The sequence below is a fragment of the Amphiura filiformis genome, chromosome 1 (genome assembly GCF_039555335.1).
Source record: "Amphiura filiformis chromosome 1, Afil_fr2py, whole genome shotgun sequence".
Classification (NCBI taxonomy): Eukaryota; Metazoa; Echinodermata; class Ophiuroidea; order Amphilepidida; family Amphiuridae; genus Amphiura; species Amphiura filiformis.
In genome coordinates, this window is record NC_092628.1 from 7242982 (window position 1) to 7264456 (window position 21475).

Here is a 21475-nt window from a genome sequence, read left to right on the forward strand (position 1 = left end):
CACACCTTGGTCTGGGGAGGACATAAATGAATTTAGAAGAGCAGCAACGACACCAATTGCATTACATTCCAGATGTTAAATCTACATCATATGCAAAATATGAGGAAAAATGAACGAGGCATTTTTATTTTAAGGCCATTTTTCTATAACTGGTCTTTACATGTAACCCTATGGAGAGAGTGCCCGTTGAGGGCGCTATAACTTCCATTTTAGGAACAAAAATGTGATTTTAAAAAAACTGACACGTGCTAATTTTCTAAAATTTTCAGAGTATGTAGTATGAACATGTAGAAATATAATCAAGTAGTTGCCCTAGCTGCTCTTCTCCGAAAAAATAAAAGTCCTATACCTCAATGATAATGAAACCTAGGTGGGCAGTCTACTATACACGAATCACAGACCTTGAGTGCAATCTTCTATAAATTCCCTCTGCTCTACAGTCAGACCATTGATTGAATGTTGACCTTTGACCTACCTCTTATTGACTTGTGGGTATTCACAGTCCCATCCATAGGTAGGATAGTCCACAGGTTTTCCCAGAGTGACTTCTGAGGCATCTACTGTCACCATAGCTATCTTGTTATTAACTCCATCTTCTATAAATATTGAAAACGAACAATAATGTGAATTTAGAGGTGCTGAACATGCTAGTTTACAAAACATTCAAAACTTTTTCGCATATTTAATGACCCAGTAAAACAACACGTAATTACTAACATTTGCATTTTGTTACTGTTTTTGACAAATTGGGTATGAAATTAGTGCGCATACAAGATTCAGACCTCTATCTCTCTCTCTTTTAAGGAAGGTACAAGCTCCCAAAGATGAAATTTATTTCAAGGGCAGTTTTGGGGTCCAAATTTAGACTCCCTACTCCAACTTTTTAAATGGCTGCCATAGAAAATCAGTAAGAGCTACAAACCTCAAACTTTTTAATATTTCTACAGGAACAACATTTGAGTAAAATATAAAGCAAATCTGAGGGGTCAGGTGGGCGCCCTCGTTGATTTGGTATGGATTGACCCATGAGTGATATAAAAACCAAATGTACTCACCATGTGTCCTGGGGGAAAGTTTCCAGCCCTCAATATTGCGTACCATATCAATGGGTAATTGCCTTATCAACACGGCTGAGGTTTCTATGTGAGTACGCTCATGGTCCAGCCCCATAAACACTGCCCACTGAGAAGACAAAAAATAAAGGAAAGAATTGGTAAGAATCAGCGTCACAATGGGCTATGCCAGTTAAAATCCATACACCCCGTATGGAAGACATACCTTAATCTTCCACACAGGGAGTGTGAATTTTAAATGGAGCCAACCATTCAGGGTCATCTGTTCCAAAATGTGTTATTCCAGTCAAAATCCATACACCAACCTATGCAGGGGCATAGCAAGAACCTCGCAGGCAGTGCGGAGGTCTTTTAACATCTCCTTTATCAGCCCTTATTTCATTTTCGCTTTTGCTTGGGCCCCCTGAACCCTCGGGCCCTGGACTTTGTCCACTCTGTCCACCCGCTTGCTACAACCCTGCCTATGGAAGACATGACCTTAATCTCCCACAGAGAGGTGTAGATTTCACATGGAGTCACCCATTCAGTAACCCCATTTTGAAATTCACACTCCCTGTGTCGAAGATTAAGGTTATGTCTTCCATATGGGATGTCTGGATTTCAATTGGAAGAGCATTTGTTTTATTTGTTTAAAAAAATTGAGAATTTATACCTATTTTTTTCCTGATCTTAATTTTCTTCTAATATTTAAAACATTGCAATGTTCCAGCTAATAACAATGTAATTATTTTCTTACACTAAGGTCTCATTTTAACTCAAAAGTCTGTCTCAAAGCTCCCGCATCATTAGTATAGGGTGTTAATAGTGATATTAACCAATCACAGGACGTAGGGAGTTTGAATGACAAGCAGACGCAAACTATAGTTTCTTTGTTTCTGGCTTTTATTATTGTATAATTTTGTTGCGATAAAAAGCTATTTAATGCTCTGCGTGATGGACATAGGCCTCAACATAACAAGAGCACCAATGGCGCTGTGGCTCTGCGCTTTTTGGTGACGGTGAAAGTAATTGTTCTTGGAGTCGATTGTGCAATGTGACAGATCACATTCAATGGGTACATCTGGTTGGTTGGTAGCTATCTCATTTGAAGAGCATACAAGAATACATCAATCAATTTAGGGAATTACTATTTAGCGACATGAATCGAATCTGGTGGAATTGGATAGAAATGGGTCAAAATGGACCGAAACTGATCAAAATGTATCAAAATACATAAGCCAATGTCAAGAATAATGTTGTCTGAATAAGGTTTTGGCTATAATTAATTAGTGACTGTACCCACCAAGTTTAATACCTATACGACACTTTATACTAATTTGATCTTAGTTGACCCCAGGTGACCCTGAAATGGCCTTCCAAAACTTTGGCTCTAAATAGTGACTGTACCCACCAGGTTTCATGCCTATCCAACAGTTTTTACTCATTTGACCTCAGATAACCCCTGGTGACCCCAAAATGACCTTCCAAAATGTGACTGCAAATGTTGACTGCATCCACCAAGTTTCATGCCCGTCCAAATGTTTTTACTAATTTGACCTCAGATGACCCCTGGTGACCCGAAATGACCTTCCAAAAATTTGACTCCAAATGTTGACAAATTTTCATGTTGACTGTACTCACAGTTTCACACCCATATGACAGCTGTTACTAAATTGACCTCAGATGACCCATGGTGACCCTGGAATGACCTTCCAAACATTTGGCTCTAAATGTTGACTGTACCTACCATGTTTCATGCCCATATAACAGTTTTTACTAATTTGACTTTAAATGACCCCTGGATAACCTCAGGTGACCCTGAAATGACCTTCCCAAAATTTAACTCCAAATGTTGACTGTACCCACGAAGTTTAATGCTCATCCGACAGTTTTTACTAATTTGACCTCAAATGACCCCTAGTGACCACAAAATGACCTTCCAAAAATTTGACTCCAAATGTTGACTGTACCCACCAAGTTTCATGCCCATCCGACAGTTGTTATTAATTTGACCTCAAATGACCCTGGTGACCCCAAAATGACCTTCCAAAAATTTGAATCCAAATGTTGACGGTATCACCATGTTTCATGCCCATACGACAGTTTTTACTAATTTGACCTCAGATGACCCCAAAATGACCTTCCCAAAATTTGGCTATAAATGTTGACTGTATCCACAAAGTTTCAATTTGACCTCAGGTGACCCCTGGTGACCCTGAAATGGCTTTCAAAAATTTTGAGTCCAAATGTTGATTGTATCCACTAAGTTTCATGCCCTTTTGACAGTTTCTACTAATTTGACCTCAGATGACCCTTGGTGACCCCAAAATGACCTTCCCCAAATTTGGCTCTAAATGTTGACTGTACCCACCAAGTTTCATGCCCATACGACATTTTTTACTAATTTGACCTCAAATGACCCCTGGTGACCCCGAAATGACCTTCCCAAAATTTGGCTTTAAATGTTGACTGCACCCACTAAGTTTCATGCCCATACGACAGTTTTTACTAATTTGACCTCAAATGACCCATGGTGACCCCGAAGTGACCTTCCCAAAATTTGGCTCTAACTGTTCCCACCAGGTTTCATGCCCATACGACAGTTTTACTAATTTGACCTCAGATGACCCCGAAATGACCTTCCAAAAATTGACTCCAAATGTTGACTGTACCCACCCCATACGACAGTTGTTACTAATTTCCGGAAGCAATCGGGTCAAATTATTATAATTTTTTTTTTGTAACTTTTTTCTGATTGGGGAATATTTTTTTAAAGTGACCCCCGGCTGTCATTGATTGCTTGACATTCCTTTTGATTTCTCTCAAAAACTTAGCTCATGATTAATATTGCACAGCCTAGAGCAAAACATTAAACTTGGCAACTTTCAATCAACATGATCAATGATTTCTGAAACCACTAATTTCAGTCACATTTTAATTCAATAATTATGTACATTTTATTTCAACTTTTCTATGTCGGCCCCCCCCTTATGCATTATTCATTCATAACTGTGATGACCTTGGGACCGTCCAATCAGAATCAACATGATCAATCAATACGCCCCAAGGTCATGACCTGTGTGGTGAAACCAAAATAAACAGTCAAAAATGGCGAGATTGGTCGGCACAGTCGTCAAATAAACCGTGGTCTTGAATTTCTTAAGAAGTCCTGGCCTAAAAACTATGTTGTTTTTCAGGAGAAAACATATTAATCTTTGATATTCTGAAGTATAAAATTGTTGGGCAAAGTGGAACATCATTTATTTAGACTGTTTTTGCTATAGAAAAATACGAAAAATTTTCAATTTTGCGAAGAGGGGTAAATCCCATTGAAAATATAATTTTTCCTCAGAATCATGTAGACAATATGGTTTAATTTACTGTTTTTAACTATATTCTAACAATTAAATCTACAAAGAGCGTGACGAAATACGAACAGCTTGCATGACTTTTCGGTCCGTGTTCAGATAGCAGGTGCACTTGACTTGCCAAAGAAAAATAGTGCAATCCGTCTATTTCCGTTATCTTCTCACAACTTAAATTATACAGACCAAAATAATCTCTAGCACACACAGGGAACCAAGCAAAGCGATTGAAATTGCTCGTTTCTCATGACGATTTCGGACTTTTCTTTCATAAAATAACTACTTTTCCCACCTCATTTCAACCCAATATGGAGTGCAATCGATTGAAAAATAACTTTTAGAAAGTTAGAACTCAATTTTAAAAGCACATATCGCACACAGAAATTACCTTAGCATAAAAAAGCACCATCGGAAGTGGCCGAAAAATTAAGCAAAATACACCGTCCACTTAGCGCAATCACGATGGCTCGTCAAGCAAGCTTGGAGCCAAAAAGTCCAAGTTTGAGAATTTTTTAAAAATTTAGAGCAATTTAAGAACCACTGATATAATACTAGGCTTTGTTTGTACTCACTTTAATGTATTGTTCATGCTGATAATAAATATGGTCATGAAAATATACAATTCTGAAATTTGTGAATTTTTAAAGGAAATTTAAAACTTGTAATCTGCAGATGACACCCGCATGGAGTAAACATACCCAGGGGCTTTCTTGTGTGACAGGAAGCTCCAATGGCGTGTCCAGTATAACTTGCCGGATCAACTTTCGTACTTTACCCCTGAATTCAGCGACCTCATTCACTGAAGGCCACTTGTAACTTCCACCCATGCGGTAATTTTCCTGCAAAAACAAAACAAATAAAAGATATTTAAACAAAATAAATTTATTTTTATTTTCAAAACTGTACTTTTCACAGAAAATATCAAGAAAACATAAATATAATATTATATTAATTTTTTTAAAGCCGGACCAACCGACCCTACTTGAATGCCATGCTTGAATGGTCCATCCAAAAAACAGGATTTTTTTATTCCCTAATATGAAATTTTGCCAGTGTAAGTAATACATTATTTTTAATAATCATAAAGTGCATTGAGGCTTGGCATACTGTAAAACACTTTAATTTCACTGCAACTTAATTTGGCGAATTGGCAAAAAGTCTTGTTTTTGTGGCAATTAATTTCACGAATTTGCATCCTCTTGCTATGTAGAACCATTATAAATGAACTACTTTGCGGCAATTTAATTTAGCGATTAAAGGCCCCATTGAAATTAGCTAAATTAAACTGCTAGCGAAATTAAGTTGTTTTACAGTAATTATTCGGGATATGAATTGCTTGACTTAATTTAACACCAAGGTCAACCACACCATTTATTCTTTCTATTCAAGGCCAACTAGGCATGAATTATAATGAGTGTGTGTATGCACATATGAAATAGGCTATTCCTATTCACACACACCCTATGAAAGACATCACCTTCAAATGGAGTCTCCCATTCAGGTAATCTCATTTGAAATTCACACACCCTGTGGGGAAGATTAAGGTCATGTTTTTCATAGGGGGTATGGATTTCAACTAGAATTGGTAATGTTTGTACTTTTGTAAATATTGGAACTTGAGCTAAAAATAAATTGCTGTGGGCATTCAAAACATTATCAGGAATAAAGGAGTAAAGAATATATATAGGAATGGCTTAAAAGTGAAGAGCAGATCATTCAAATTGTCATTGGGTTTTTTATCATATGTGACAAGATCAAGGGGAATGAGTCGGATGTTGCTAATATTGTTTTTGAGACATTGGCAAAAACAGTGATCAAATTGTTTTGTTTTATATTGTTTTTAGCCATTGATAAAATGCTCATAACTCGGTAACCAGGTGTCCGATTTTGATGGGGTTTGCATCAAAATGTAGCATTCATAAACTGCCAGAAAATGATGTAAAAACTTCTAATTGAAAATTGCCAACATGTTACTAATTACCCTTGATCAAAAAGGAAGAAAATGACAAGTGTTGATAAATATGTAGCTGCATTCAGCTGCAAGAAGCAGCACTAACCTGACCTGGTCTGACTGGTTGAGATGTATCAACAATGCCTAAGCTACTTCCTTCATTAATATATTTCGATCAAAGTAATTTTGAAGCAGATGGTATTATCACTAACACAGCCATTGTCCAATGATGCATAATATCTAGCTAGAGGATGATTCAAGCACTTCCTAGCACCCACTGGGCATGCTGGGTACACTATGTATGCAGCTCAATGCAGTGAGTCAGACAATCAAATGTCACCTGTACACTGCATGTTTCTGTGGTTGAAATTTTCCAGTCACTTAAACTGTAATTTCACTATGCATGCAAACATCAGTCAATGAAAAAAATCTGATCCATAGATAGTGTGTCCATAGATAGTATCCTTAATAAATACAGCTCTTTTGTTGTCATATGTGACGCGCTCTGACAAAACCAAGAATAAGTCACATTTTTGACGTTTCATAATTTGAATAAAAATGTAGCACTATAGACAGTAAGCTTTAAAATGATACCCAAATTATACAAATAGCATCAATACTTTTCAAGATAATTTTGCAAATGATAGCTTGATATTTTTGCCAAATTGCTATTCTGAGTAATGGGCCAATTAGTTTCCTGCCTTATACAGGATTGAATAGGGATTATCATAGTTCAACTGTTTTAATTATTGATTACATATAAACCTCTTTTTAATAAGCACTTTCAAAGATTTGAAAGTCCACTTAGTCCCACAGTCAAATACCATAAAATTAAGAATTCCAAAATTAAATTTTTTGTTATGGGAATGCCATCTTTAAAGGCCTATAACTTTAAAACATGTCTGGCGACTTGTTCCGGGTTTTGTTGGAGCTGGTCACATATACACTATGACAGTCAGTCTCAGATCACAACAACATTATGTCTTCTTCCTTATTAGTGCTGGCCTCATATGTATGAGTATTAGCGCACTGCGTACAGACAAGCTGTACTTATTTGTACTCTGGAACCTAGAGTAGTGTATTTTTTAAGTACAGTCAACAGTACCGGGATGATCCCCTGCTCTTTTCGAATAGCCTGTGACGTTCTTTAACGTGCACACTGCATAAATGTCAGATATACATGTACACAGGACCGACGGCTTCAAGTGCCCTCCGAAGCACTAAGCAAGTAGTGAAGTGCCTAGCTCAAGGACACAAAGAGCCAGCCGAGCTCAGGCGGACCTCGGATTCGAACCTATGACCCTTGAATTCACAGTCCAACGCCATAACCGCTCAGCCACGCTCCCCTCAATCAGATTCAATGGGATTTGCTAGCTGAAGTTTCAATTGAATTCCTTGTGTTAGCAATGCATTATGGGAAGTTCTTAAATCAACCTCTGGTGTCCATCTATGAGCAATTTCACATACACTGAAACACACACATGTACACTTTATGAAAATAAATTATACTGCAAATGGAGGTACATGTATGACAGCTAGTATTTATAAACCTACATTAGTTTCACAAAAATTCATTAACTTCATTTATTTAGAAAATAAAATCAGTCTAGGAAATAGGGTTATCACTATAGTTTGATCAGCTTGTAATAGGCGGGAAATGTTAGGCTTTTACCACTGCGCCGAAAAGTAAACCCACGTCAAGAGTGCTATTAGTTGACCTGTCTGGTCCATATTTTGTGTGTTAAAGACAGTAGCCTATGAATTAATAATTTGTGATGCTTCTGGCGAGATGTCACAAGACAATTCTCAAGATTAAATATTTTGAAATTAATCCGTGATGTTATAAGGCCCACCGATTACGAGCTGATCAAAGTATATGCCGGTCGGTAGAAACCGCCACTAGCCAACTTATGCATTGATTGACTTACCGTATCATCCCAATTCATCTCATCCACACCAGTCTCAAACATGGTTTCAAATTCAAAATTCACTCTTTCCTGTAAAAAAACACACAGAAACTATTTTAGGGCCGGTCACTATTTACATCGGGAAGGAATGGGCGATTTCACATTTTTTTTCCAATAAAAATTCCAGGTTCCCCCTCGATTCCATTAAAAAATTCCATGTTCCTTCCCTTATTTATGAAATTTTACATTCCCCTATTTCCCAGTAAAAAAAAAAATTTGATTCCCCTCTTGCTCACAAAATAATTTTGCATTCCCCCCGGCATAAATAATGATCGCTCCTAAATGTTGTAATTGCCTTTAAAGGTGTATGACCAGATCAACAGTCTCATCCCTCATTTTTCTTTTTCAAAACTGAGATTTGTGTCAGAAAAAAGCTCATATCTTTGTCATTACTAGTCAAATTTAATGCCCAAAATAGATTTTGTTTAGATATTGTGAACAAAAATGTGTAAAGTGTTAACCCCCACCACCTGAAGTATATTTTTTCTCTCTTTCGTATTTTATTCCCTGTTCTATGTACTATGCTATGGGAAAGGTAAGATATCTTGCTTGTTGAGAGACCCTGCTATATAATTACCTGTAGTAGACCAGCCAATGTGACTTTGTTGAGGTACACCACAGCTGTATGGCCATAGTAAAAGATGAGAGGTAACCTTAACCGGTCTGGGCATTTATAAAATGCTTCCTCACCTGCCACAAGAAAAGACAAATAAGAATTAATGTCCTGATGCTAGCCATACAATGTAGGCTTCAACATAAAAAGTCCAAGTTTTGAAATATTTTCTCAAAATATCAAGAGCTATCTCAAAAACCACTAAACCAATACTAGGCTTGTTTGTACTCATTCCACTTCCAAATATGGTCATAAAAATTCACAATTCTGAAATTTTTGAATTTAACAAAAATGAAACTTGTCATCTGAAGTCGACACCCGCGTGGAGAGAGTTAAACTTGGGCTCAATTTGGAAGATGATACGCCTATTTAGTGCAGCACAGAGAGGGTGGAATGTCCCTTACATGTAGATGTGTTCAAGCAGGACACTGGACTAGAAGCATCTGACCTGGGAACTACCGTGCAGGACAGGAGGATATGGAGAGCTGTCATGGTTCAGGAAAACCACTGAAATAAATACTAACAGAGAGGGCAGTTCATGTTTTTTTAAGATAACAACTTTGTAGAGGATCGGTGAAAAACCAAATGTCCGAAAATGTGATCCATGTTTGCCGCACAACCCCGTTGTCATTTGCGCCGAGTATCTGTCCAAGTATATGTTCAAATGCAGTATACAGTTTGATTTGAAATTGCTACTTACATGATAGTATAGTGAACAGGCTTTCATTCAAGCTGTACGCATTTTCAAAATAGTCCAGTATTTCTCTGGGGGAAAAAAATTGTACATAATGTTTATTATTTGACATCAGTCTCAAGTAATAATATTATTATCTGTCCGTCTTGCAAGGGAAACAGGTGGGCAAATAACATGCATGTCAATGTCATCATATTTTAGTTTAGAGGGGTAATCAGATTTGGCCGTACTTGAGGCCCAATACAAACCTTGACACTTTCATACAATGACTGTAAAACAGATAGTCCAAAATTATTGTCATTCATTACCGCCATTAACAAATTTGTTTCATGAATATAACCATTTTTTTGCTTAAGGCCCGTGCAGTGATTTGCTCCTCCGGACGATCGTAAAAATGATCAAAATTCAGATTTTGGCACCTTTGTCATTTTCATGCTAGTGGTTCAACCGAAAGGCATGTATTTAAGACAAAATAAGGCATTTACATGAATCTGTAATTTATATGCTGACAGTATATTAGCTAAATGCATTTGAATGGGGGCTTCAACTTCGTCCATACTGCTGTTTTCTTCGTTTTTCATACCAAAAATACCAAATGACAATTTGAACAACTTTTATCCTTCACTTATAAACAATTTTAATTTTTTACACTTTTACACCTTGAAAGAGGAGTAGTAATTTTAGGTAGCCATGAGTACATCATAATTATACTTACTCTTTTGAGCATTTTGAAGTATTCAGCTGTTTAAGTGGCTTCAGAGTATACGGTCCTGTCAATATTCTGTTTGGATCCATTATACTACACTATGTATGCTGCTAATTCACAGGTCTGACTGGATTAATCATATACACTGCTTTTGTTGCTGCTCTGTTGTTGCTGATTGGTTTGCAGCCTTGGGACCATTCACTATAAATTATGACCTGTCAAATTTATACCTGATGATAAAAGAAAATAATATACCGTACTGACGCGAGTATAGTCCCACCTTCGAGTAAAGTCCCACCCCAAATTTTCAGAAATTAAAAAAAATGCATACAAATTCAATGCATTTTGAAATCATTAATTAATAGAGTATGACATGAGTACAAATTTATTCAAAACACAATTTTTTTTTTTTTTTTTTGAAATTGAGTATAGTCCCACTCCCCAATTTTGACAAATGTTCAACCAAAACGGGGTGGGACTATACTCGCGTCAGTACGGTAATAATCATGGATCAATTCTGCATGCAGATATATATAATATGTGGATCGAGGCACAATTTGTCGGGGTAGACCAATTTTCGAAAAATTATCACTAGGATCCACAACATGCTCATCTATCAGGGCAGCGTTCTTTAACCCCAATACATTTGTACATTCATTGAATGACCTTTAAAAAAAATTTGAGTACAGAAACTCATACTCTGCCGCTTGAGGTCATATTGAGCACTTTTGATTGTTTAATTGAGGTTACTGAACTATGCCATTTGGATGAGGCCACTGTGGTCCATAGTGTATGCAGTAGTGGTTACTTTTTCTTTTTCCACAGATGGGTGCAATACCCACAATGGTGATATTTTTTGCTGATTTTTAAACTGGGGGTAATTTATTGAGCCATGCACTGCTGAAATGATCGGCTGAAATGCTTGCATATCCCACTCACACCCTATTCCGTTTGCCCATTGTAATTAATGCAATATTAATGGGTTCTGGAACTTGATTATTGTTCAGGATTTTAACGCACTAGCAAACATCCATGATCCTGCTAATGGTAGTGCTGTGCCCCGAGGGGCTGTGCAATAATTATGAGCCCTGGTGCTCAGTTTTGGAGAAAATTATAAAAAAACAGGGTTATTTTTGGCCCACAATTTTTTTGTTCTACGTAACAAAAAAATTCTTGAGACAAAAATTTTTAAAAACTAGATCAAAATATCTAGGAACAGGTTTTTTATTATTGTGAAGTTTGATCAACTTCACCAGGAATATTTGAAATTTGGGCGAAAATCAGGCTTTTTTAATTACTATTTTTTTGAAAATTTAGCATTTTTTGATCATTTTTGGTAAAGTTGGTCAAAATTCAGAAATAAAAAAAAATGGATCCTAGATATTTATCTGAGTAAGTTTTAAAAAATAATGAAAAATCTTTTTGGCAAACAATTTTTTTGTTACGTTGCATGAAAAAATTTGGGACAAAAAAGAAACATTTTTTTGAGATTTTCTCCAAAAATGGCCCAAATTTGATCTCACAGATGAATTCATCATTAAAAAATCATCAAGTCATTACCATTCTAAACATGCATACTACTTTTATAATTTCCTTTAGACCACAGTTTAATTTAGCAGTTGTGAGGCCCGAAAGTTTCCATCTATAATTCCAGGGTTAAGGGAACTGGAATGAGCGTTTTGTGCATTTCAACAGTATTTTTTGTGGGACATGAGAGCACATCAGACGTATCGAATTGCATTCTGAATACGAAGCATGTCTTTCTGATATCAAATAATTTTTTGAAATTCACGATATAATACAAATTTTATGATAAATCATTAAAATTTGATATTTTTCATATTTTTGATATTTTTAACAGTCCTCAAAGTAAATTTTATAAATCTAATGATATATTCTTAAAGTGTATGTAGCTGGGAGGAAAAGCCGACGATCAATTGAAAATTTGACCTTTCATATTGAAGATATGGATATTTTTCCCAAAAAGACCTAATTTTTTTTTTGTTGTTTTGGTAAAAAAGCCATATATCTTCAATACGAAGGTCAAAATTTTCAATTGATCGTCGGATTTTCATCCCACCTACATACAATTTAAGTATAAATTATCAGATTTATAAAGTTTACTTCGAGTACTGTTAAATATCAAAAATATCAATTTTCAATCATTTGCCATAAAATGTGTATTACATTGCAAATTTCAAAAAATAAAAATTATTTGATATCAGAAGGACATTCTTCGTATTCAGCAATTCGATATGTCCGATGTGCTCTAATGTCCCACAATAAATACTGTCCAAATGTTCATACCCCTAGCATTTCACTATATACTCTGAATGATCAGCTCGTAATAGGCGGGACTCATGACAGCACCTACACGAACTGCACTTTGCGTATTGCATGACGGTCCGATACAATGTGCGCTTTTGTGAATTTACATGGGCATAAATTAGGACTTCAATTATAGTGCAGAAAAAACATATAAAATTTCTCGGCCATTACTGAGCTGATCATAGGGTGTCCCTTTGACAGACATGAGAAATGGGTAAGTACAATTGAAGGAACAACCCCAATCCAGAGAATGACCATGACAAACATGATGAAACAATGATCATGTGATGCCAGTGACGTACTAACACTGTTACTTTCCTATTCGGCGAGGAATGACATCCTTGTCTGTTTACAAACAAACAGGTAGACAAAAGACAAAGAATCAAGATTTTAATGGAAACAGTTCAGACCCAGAACACGATCATGTCAGTAAATGAATAGTTTGTTCTGGGACTGATTATGGAGTATGTATGTGAATTGGTGATACCATCGAGGTAGAAATGGATAGAGTGCCCTGCTCCCAAAAAAGATGAGTCGTCTGCTTAAGATTGCTTTTTGCCAGTTCATTATAAATCACACCCTGAATTGCCCGCTATGAAATAACACACCGTTCTAAAACTAAAAGCAGTACAAATCTTTTGTGTACACACAAAGTTTTAAAGAACAAATTGGCTTCATTCACCGTTGTGGTATTTAATTTATCAACGGGACGAATGAACTAGATTTAAGAGCGTGCTTGACTTTTATTATTCAGCAATTTTTTGATAAAACAATGGTACACAGCAAAGTTGAAGGTGTTAAAACATGTAATTTATTTAATTTTATTAAATTTATACATGCTAGACTAGAGTAAATTCAGTTAAAATTTTTGTGGTGTTTGATGCCGATTTTGTCATCCCTTTATTTCGTAACGGGTTGCTCAGTGTGTGATTGTCAATGAAACGGCAACGTACCAGCTCGAGCTCAGCGATCTATTTTCTACGTCATTGGATTGGGCGATACTGATGCCAGTGGGGGCCAATTAAAAATATTTTGATAGGTATGTTCCCCTAGAATTTTGAGGGGTGGGTCTTTGCTTTGGGAGCTGACGGAGTACTATTACTAAGGGGTCTTTTGGAGCTCTGTGAACAAGTAAAATGGGGACTTTTGGACCTGTCTGCGAACGTTATAGTCAATTTATCAAGAGTCTTTCTTGGCTTTCTGGTTGAAAAAACAGAAATACCAGGAATGAGCAATTTCGGGGTCTTTTTAGAACTGAAATTATCAAAATGAAGGGTCAAATGTAGGGGGTCATTCAGAGCTGCGAAATCCAAAAAGGGGAGTCTTTCCAGGGGAACATATCCGTATGGTCTGTAGGTCACTTGTGTTAAATTTTGTGCCTATTTTTACATTTTTCTCAAAAATTATAGCACATCATTAGTGACAGGTAAGATATGACATACTATAGGGGCAAGGACTAGAAACAAGGATTCTCAAGTAATAATATACTATAGGATAAACCACACGTTTGCATTTAATGAAGTCAGTCACACACCCAATGCATGTGATGGCATGCGCTGTGTAGGAGTGTATCACCTGTGGAAGAGGTGATGCATGTTTAAAAAAAAAAAAAAAAAATTAAATGGCAAAAAATAGCGAACAATTGGTCGTTTCCTGAACATTCCTATGATAATTTTTTTGTGAAAACCCAAATAGCTGAGGAGTTAGATCAATATGCTAGGAAAATATTCTCTGCGATGACCCCATGATGAGACTGGCTAAATAAGCTGGACATAAGGCCAAGTAAAAATTAAAAATATGTTTCTCATCCAGGGTTTTTGAAAATTAGGAGGATGAGGGGCTTTTTATTTTCTATTTTTTATTGGAAAACGACGCTAAATACATGTATTTGGCAAATTGGCACCACATTTTGGGTATTCGACATACAGATTGATATCTGAGAAAAGAAGGAGGCCCTTTTATTCTATTGTTTTGAGAGGTAGGCCCCTCTAGTGATCACAAAACTCTTCTGAAATGATGTATTATGCATTTACAAAGCCATAAAATAAGTTTCAACTTCTGAAACATTTTTTTCAACAAGTTATTTACTGAAAGTTTACAAAATAAAAAGACATTTGCAAAATCTTCAAAAAAGGAGGAGGGCGCGGACGAGAAACATGTATTTTTTTTTACTCGGCCTAATAATTGGCGCCATGTGCGCCATCTTGGAAAAATAGCTCGAAATAGACTAGCCAGTCTGGAACTACTCTAGAGACTAATTAAATTAACCAATCAAATTTTGCGCACTCAAATGCCCTAGCAACTGTCAATCAAATACAGGATAAGTCCTTTTGAACAATAAAGCAGTAACTTCGCATCATAGCCGTTCACAAATCGTAACTAGTTTTAGGCTGCGCACTCAAATGCATAGCAACTGGCAACCGGCATAGCAACTGTCACTCAAACTGCCGGCGAAATGACTTCATTTTTTATACAGCCTTACAGGGATTGAATATGAGTGTCACGGCCCTGCTACAACTACATACTTCAGCAACTCAAAGCAAGTAGTTATTGATTTATTGATCAATTTAATTAAATATTGGTTTTCCCTTATTTTTGACCAGAGAAGATGTAAGAAAGAGGAGGTTGATCCAGCTATCCTCAAATAAAATATGTGTGAGACCGGCTCAGACCGCCCATTCAAAGTAAATGATGAATCACCCAATTTCTTTCTTGTATCCACTTGTGGTATCCCATCCAAGCAGCAGGTCCTCTAACACACACGTTTCATACTTTTCAACAAATTCTCTATAGAAACATTGGAAATATTTCCAATTCTGGAGTGCAAATCAGTGATGCTTGCCTTCTTCTTCTTCCGAAATAGCGTCAACTTCATTGATGAAGGCTCAGACACGGAGTGTGTGCGGCGGGCTAACTAGTCTAACTTGTTTAGGGCTTCTTTAAATGCTGCTGGTGAAGGTGCTTTGATGACTGTTTCTGGTAGAAGATTCCACTCCCGGATAGTGCGAGGAAAGAAGCTGGTTCGGTGATAATCAGTACGGGAGTGTGGTATGTGGTAAGCGAGTGTGTTTTCAGAGCGTGTTGGTGTGGTGAGGTTTTTGAATGTGACAAACTGACTGGGATCAACAGCAACATGGTCGTGATGAATTTTGTAGAACATTGAGAGTCTTGCATTCCGTCTTCTTTCTGCCAGAGTAGGCCATGATAGAGTTTTAAGCATTGCAGTTACGCTGTCGGTGCGACGATATTTGTTTAATGTAAATCTTGCTGCACGTCGCTGGACCATCTCAAGTTTTTTGGTGAGATGATCAGTATGAGGGTCCCAGACAGAGCAACTATACTCTAGCAGAGGACGGACTAGCGACTTGAAGGCTTGGGCTTTGACTTTGGGGTTATTGACATTCAGATTGCGACGAAGGAAGTTCAGGGTGTTATTTGCCTTAGCCACCACACGATCAACATGCTTATCCCAGCGGAGATCATGAGATACAGTAAGACCGAGGTATTTGATGTAGTTGACATGTTCTAATTGATGACCATGCATGGTGAAGTTGTTCATAATAAGATTCTTCTTCGCGAGATGGTGATAACTTGACACTTGTCTGGATGGAACTGCATTTTCCACTTGTCTTCCCAAACCGTTAACTTGTCAAGATCTGCCTGCAGAAGTTGGGCATCCTTGTCACTTTTGACAGCCATATAAATCATTGTGTCGTCAGCGAAGAGGCGAGTTGTTGATGTTAGCTGCTCCGCAATGTCATTGATGTAGTATAAAAATAGACACGGTCCCAAGACCGACCCCTGGGGGACTCCGGAGATAACAGGCACTCTGCTAGATGATACACCTTCGACCACGACTGATTGTGTACGATCTCTGAGAAAGCTGGCAATCCAACTGTTGACACAACCATCAACGCCATACCATTTAAGCTTCTCCACAAGGCGGCGGTGACCAACTCTGTCAAAGGCTTTTGCGAAATCTAGTACACAGACGTCCGATTGATTACCTTCATGCATGTTGGTAACTATATCGTGGACAAATTCCAAAAGCTGAGTCTCACATGACCTGCGGTCCCTAAAACCGTGTTGCAGTGCGTAAAAGATGTTGTTACGACTCGCATTGGTTCATCAGGTTACTACAAAGAACAAGTAACTATCAGGTTACTTGTTCTCTAATAAACTTATTTAAATATGTATGAAGATTTCATAAATCATTCAAAAGTCTAAAAAAAATGAAAAACCTAAAAAAAAAAAAAAATCTGACAAATCCCAGAAATTGAGGAGGGAGGGGACGAGAACCAAAATATTAATTTTACACGGCCTTACACATTGTGTTACATGCTTAAGCTTACCAAATCGCAATGAATCCAATCAAAGTTCGCAAAATACAGCTCTGCTTCAGTAGTGGACCCCGGACATTAGCAGTGGATATCTAACGCACCAAACAGTCACCTAGATTTATCCGTGTATACATAGACAGTCATCTGCAGGTTTATACACCATGACGCGTGACGTAAGCTTACAGCCCGTCCAGTCTGAATTCAACCGGGGAATTCAAGCATGCAAGGTCACTGCAAATTCAATGTGTAAAAATTCCCTTTAAAAGGAAAAATCGAATATGCGGTTATACCGGTACCTAACTGCTCTATACAGATATGATTGATACCCGGGGGGTCACTCCCATTGAGGCCTGTACACCATCCGCGATAATGAAAACGCGTAAAAAGGGTAGTTTTTCGTGGATATGCACGATACGCGCGTAACGCGTTTAGGGTGTCAAAAACATGAAATATTGGAAAAAACGGTAGCAAAATTGCAATTGCTAATAGGCCTACGCGGAAATGAAATTTAGGGTATGAAATTTGATGCAAGGAATAAAATCCCTGTTTAGGGTATTGTTTTAGCCAAGGGTTAAATCCTTGTTTAGGGTGCTTTTCAAAAGTTGATTATCGCGGATGGTGTACAGGCCACAATGGGAGTGACCCCGGGGATTGATATAAAATTGGATCGGTTGAGCCCATATTTATTGGTCGAGCTATGAGTTTTAAAATATTGGATTATCACAACTTGGATCCATCAAAACATAATATTAAAAAATGATATAAAATTGGATCGGTTGAGCCCATATTTATTGGTCGAGCTATGAGTTTTAAAATATTGGACGATACGTAGTCGAGTCCAATATTCTACAACTCATAGCGAGACCAATAAATATTGGGCGTAAAGCATCCAATTTTATCATTATTATGTTTTGGATCCAATATTCCCGGGCCAATATTATCACAACTTGGATCCATCAAAACATAATAATTGGATAAAATTGGATCGATTGAGCCCATATTTATTGGTCGAGCTGAGTTTTAAAATATTGGACGAGGCGTAGTCGAATCTAATAATTATTTTAAAACAATAAATATTGGGCGTAAAGCCTAGGGTATAGCATACAATTTTATCATTATTATGTTTTGGATCCAATGTTTTCACCGGGATTTTCACACACTTCATCAAGTCGGATGATCAAGACATAATAATGTGAAAATCCATGCCACTGTTAATATTTTTGGTTTCTTTTTAGGACATGAAGGGGGGATCAAAAATTTTTAGACCATAAAAGGGGGATCGAAAAAATCCACCATAGGGGGATCAAAATATTTTTGACGTCCGAGGTTCCACCTTTTCCAACCCCCCCCCCAAGTATGTATGAACACTCCTGTATAATTATTATCAGAGAGCAAAAAATAAAATGTAGGCCTAGTTCAAGGGACCGTTCACAAACACTTGTTAGGGGGGCCTGATGCAAAAATATTTCATCACGAAAATTTTTCGGGCCCCCCCTTTACAGACCTCAAAAATTTCAGGTCCCCCTTTTTGACATGAAAATTATGGGTCACCCCCCTTTTTTTTTTTTTTGCATCAGGCCCCCTAACAAGTGTTTGTGAACGGCCCCCAGCATGCATCACTAGGCCTACGTATTCTACGGAAGCTCTGAAGGGACATGACGAGTTGACGACTTGATGAGATGACGACATAAATGATGACATAAGTGACAACATAATTTCGAGATGATGAGATAAGTTCGAGATGACGACATAATTTGAGATGACGAGATAAATGACGACATAAATGACAACATAATTTCGAGATGATGAGATAAATGACGACATAAGTGACAACATAATTTCGAGATAATGAGATAAATGACAACCGTAGTGACGACGATAATTGGACCTTTATTTTGCAAAATTTCCCAAGTTCTGAGGGGGAACATCCCCTCAAACACCCCGATGCATAGGTGCCCATTTTCGCTTCTGCTTTCAACATTTGCCAGTTTAGGCCATATGTTTAACAGAATTTATAGGCCTACAATAATAGGGGAAACTACGGTACTTGTCCACGAAAGGCTTCATGGAGCGTCATTTTACACATTTTCGGCTCAGTGAAACTTTTCTCACTAATGGTGCTAAAATGGTCCACCAAATAATCGCTTCAATTAGGTCTTCATTTTGCAAAAGTCATACTTCTGAGGGGGAACATCGTCCTCAGACACGCCCCCCCCCCCTGCGTAGTGGACAAACAAGTGGCAATTTTCGCTGCCAATTTATGTTTCAACACAATTTATAGGCCTACGATAATAGGGAAATCTTGTCCACGATTTCAACCATACCTTCATTTATATGTCAGATTCCGACGTGTAAACTGAAAGTGTAAAACTGTAGGGAGGTACACATTCACAAGGAAGGTAGGTGCAACAGTACTATAGTTCCGATTTGATTGTCAGAATTGTCATCATCCTATCTGTTCTGTTCATGAAATGTCATCATAATACTTGTTTTTCATTATTATACGGTATTGAGTTATATTCTTCAAAATTATACTGGAAACCCAAGAAATTAAGTTTCTTTCTCTGAGAACTACGCACTTGATACCGTATGTGAAAATGAATGAACAAGGGGGCAATAATGTAGGCCTACTAGTTCAACATCGTTTGATATTTTGCACGAGTCGATGATTTTTAGGGTATAAATTAAAAAAAAGTAAGTGAAACCCTTGCCTAATCGTGATTTTTTGGTCAGCCCAATGCAACTAAGGGGAAAACATTCAAATTCTTATCTTTTGGAAAACATCAACATCACGTCATACTGCAGTTACTGTCCGTTTTCCTATACACAATACACAGTGCTCTTTCCCGTTAAAAGTATGGGGATATGACTAGTTAACGTCGCTGTGTGAAAAATAACCGGCCAATATTAAAAGTACTCTTCTAAAGTTCTAGAAAATATAGTTTTTTAACATGTCCTAAATTTTAGCTAATTTAGATGTTTGGAAATATTCGTACTTTGGTGTTTTAGTTAATGTTATAGGTAGGGGCCTAATAGTACATTGCCTAGTTAACGTCGCTGTGTGAAAAATAACCGGCCAATATTAAAAGTACTCTTCTAAAATTCTAGACAATATAGTTTTGTAACATGTCCTAAAATTTTAGCTAATTTAGGTGTTTGGAGAGGGTCGCACTTTTGTGTTTTAGGAAGGATATGTAAACGACAGATAACACCAAAAATATGAAGAAACAATCATTATGTTGCTCATTTTCAAGAATGCTGGTTTACAAAAAGCAGACCATTGTCTCATTTCGTGAACAAAGGTACACATACCATTGTTTCCTTTCGTTTCCTTTATAATCGGTTACCCAACTGAAGCTATAATACCAGCTTTATTGCGATATCGCACATGAAAACAGCCACTTGTGCACAACCAGAGAAGATCCGATTTAATCAGTTGAGCTGTTTCAATGAGTGTTATCTTGGTTAATAGCTTTTAATGGGGTTAAGTCCTGCAAAGGTCGAGATGAATTCTACTGTAGACATGACTGCATCATGTTATTCTTCAAATGAGCCCAACAGTTGAGGCTAAGTTAATGCAAGAGACTTACAACAAACATCAATATTCAAATAACATTCATTTTATGACCTCTTTCGCATGAAACGGCAAATAATTTACACAATATTAAAATAGTGAAGAAGGAGGCGGCCTATATGCTTCACCCTAGCAGGGCGTTAAGACAATGCGAAACACAAATTAATATATGCGAGGATCGGAAATAAACGATGCAAGCCCGAGAAATTATAATTTAAATGGCGTGATTGGGGATGGCTCGAGCAAACTGGCATAGGTTTATATGAAAATATTGAGAGAGAAAAAATCAGGATTTTTTTCTCTCTCAATATTTTCATATAGGCCTATGCCAGTTTGCTCGAGCCCCAATCACGCCAATATTAAAATAGCTAATAAATCAATCTTTATCCCGTAAAAACATATATAAATTCATATATCAATTTATTTACTGTTTATTTCATTAGGGACCGTTCACAAAGCCATGTTAGAGGGGGCCTGATGAAAACAGAAAAAAACTAGAGCAACTGTGCCCTTTGCAAGGGCACGAGGTAAGTTAGGCGGATGATTGTGACGATCTGATCAAGCAGCAATACTGTACTGGGTGCTGGATAGTATTAATTTTAATAAGACTGTTTCATTGATTGCCGTTTTAATATACCTTGATCGTGGAAAGCTGGCATTTTAAAAACTTGACCTTTTGACCCCTTTATGGTCCCTAATGACCTAAATGAATTATAAAATGTTTTTAAAATGTTTAGAATGTCATAAGGATCATTGCATTTAAATTTCAGCTCAATTGGAGCATTTTGAAAAACTTGACCTTTGACCCCTTTATGGGCCCCTTAATGACCTTAAATAAATTTTAAAATATTTGAAACATGTTTAGAATGTCATAAGGATCATTGC

General features: G+C 37.1%; 2 protein-coding genes across 3 annotated transcripts in view; both read right to left on the reverse strand.

Moving 5' to 3' along the window:
• The window catches only part of LOC140139128 (uncharacterized), a 54238-nt gene extending 37022 nt beyond the window's left edge, over positions 1 to 17216 (reverse strand). For both annotated transcript variants that reach the window (XM_072161185.1, XM_072161864.1), the window contains exons 1-8: positions 17029 to 17216; positions 10358 to 10578; positions 9649 to 9713; positions 8913 to 9025; positions 8297 to 8365; positions 5116 to 5256; positions 1056 to 1182; positions 476 to 596 (exon numbers count right to left, since the gene is read on the reverse strand). In XM_072161185.1, the coding sequence (XP_072017286.1) occupies positions 476 to 596; positions 1056 to 1182; positions 5116 to 5256; positions 8297 to 8365; positions 8913 to 9025; positions 9649 to 9713; positions 10358 to 10437 (716 nt within the window). In that variant the 5' untranslated portion in view covers positions 10438 to 10578; positions 17029 to 17216. The remainder of the gene's footprint in view (positions 1 to 475; positions 597 to 1055; positions 1183 to 5115; positions 5257 to 8296; positions 8366 to 8912; positions 9026 to 9648; positions 9714 to 10357; positions 10579 to 17028) is intronic.
• Positions 15591 to 16220, reverse strand: LOC140155146 (uncharacterized). The gene has a single exon (XM_072177873.1). The coding sequence runs from the start codon at positions 16218 to 16220 to the stop codon at positions 15591 to 15593; it is 630 nt and encodes a 209-aa protein (XP_072033974.1).
• Positions 17217 to 21475: the final 4259 nt, after the last annotated feature.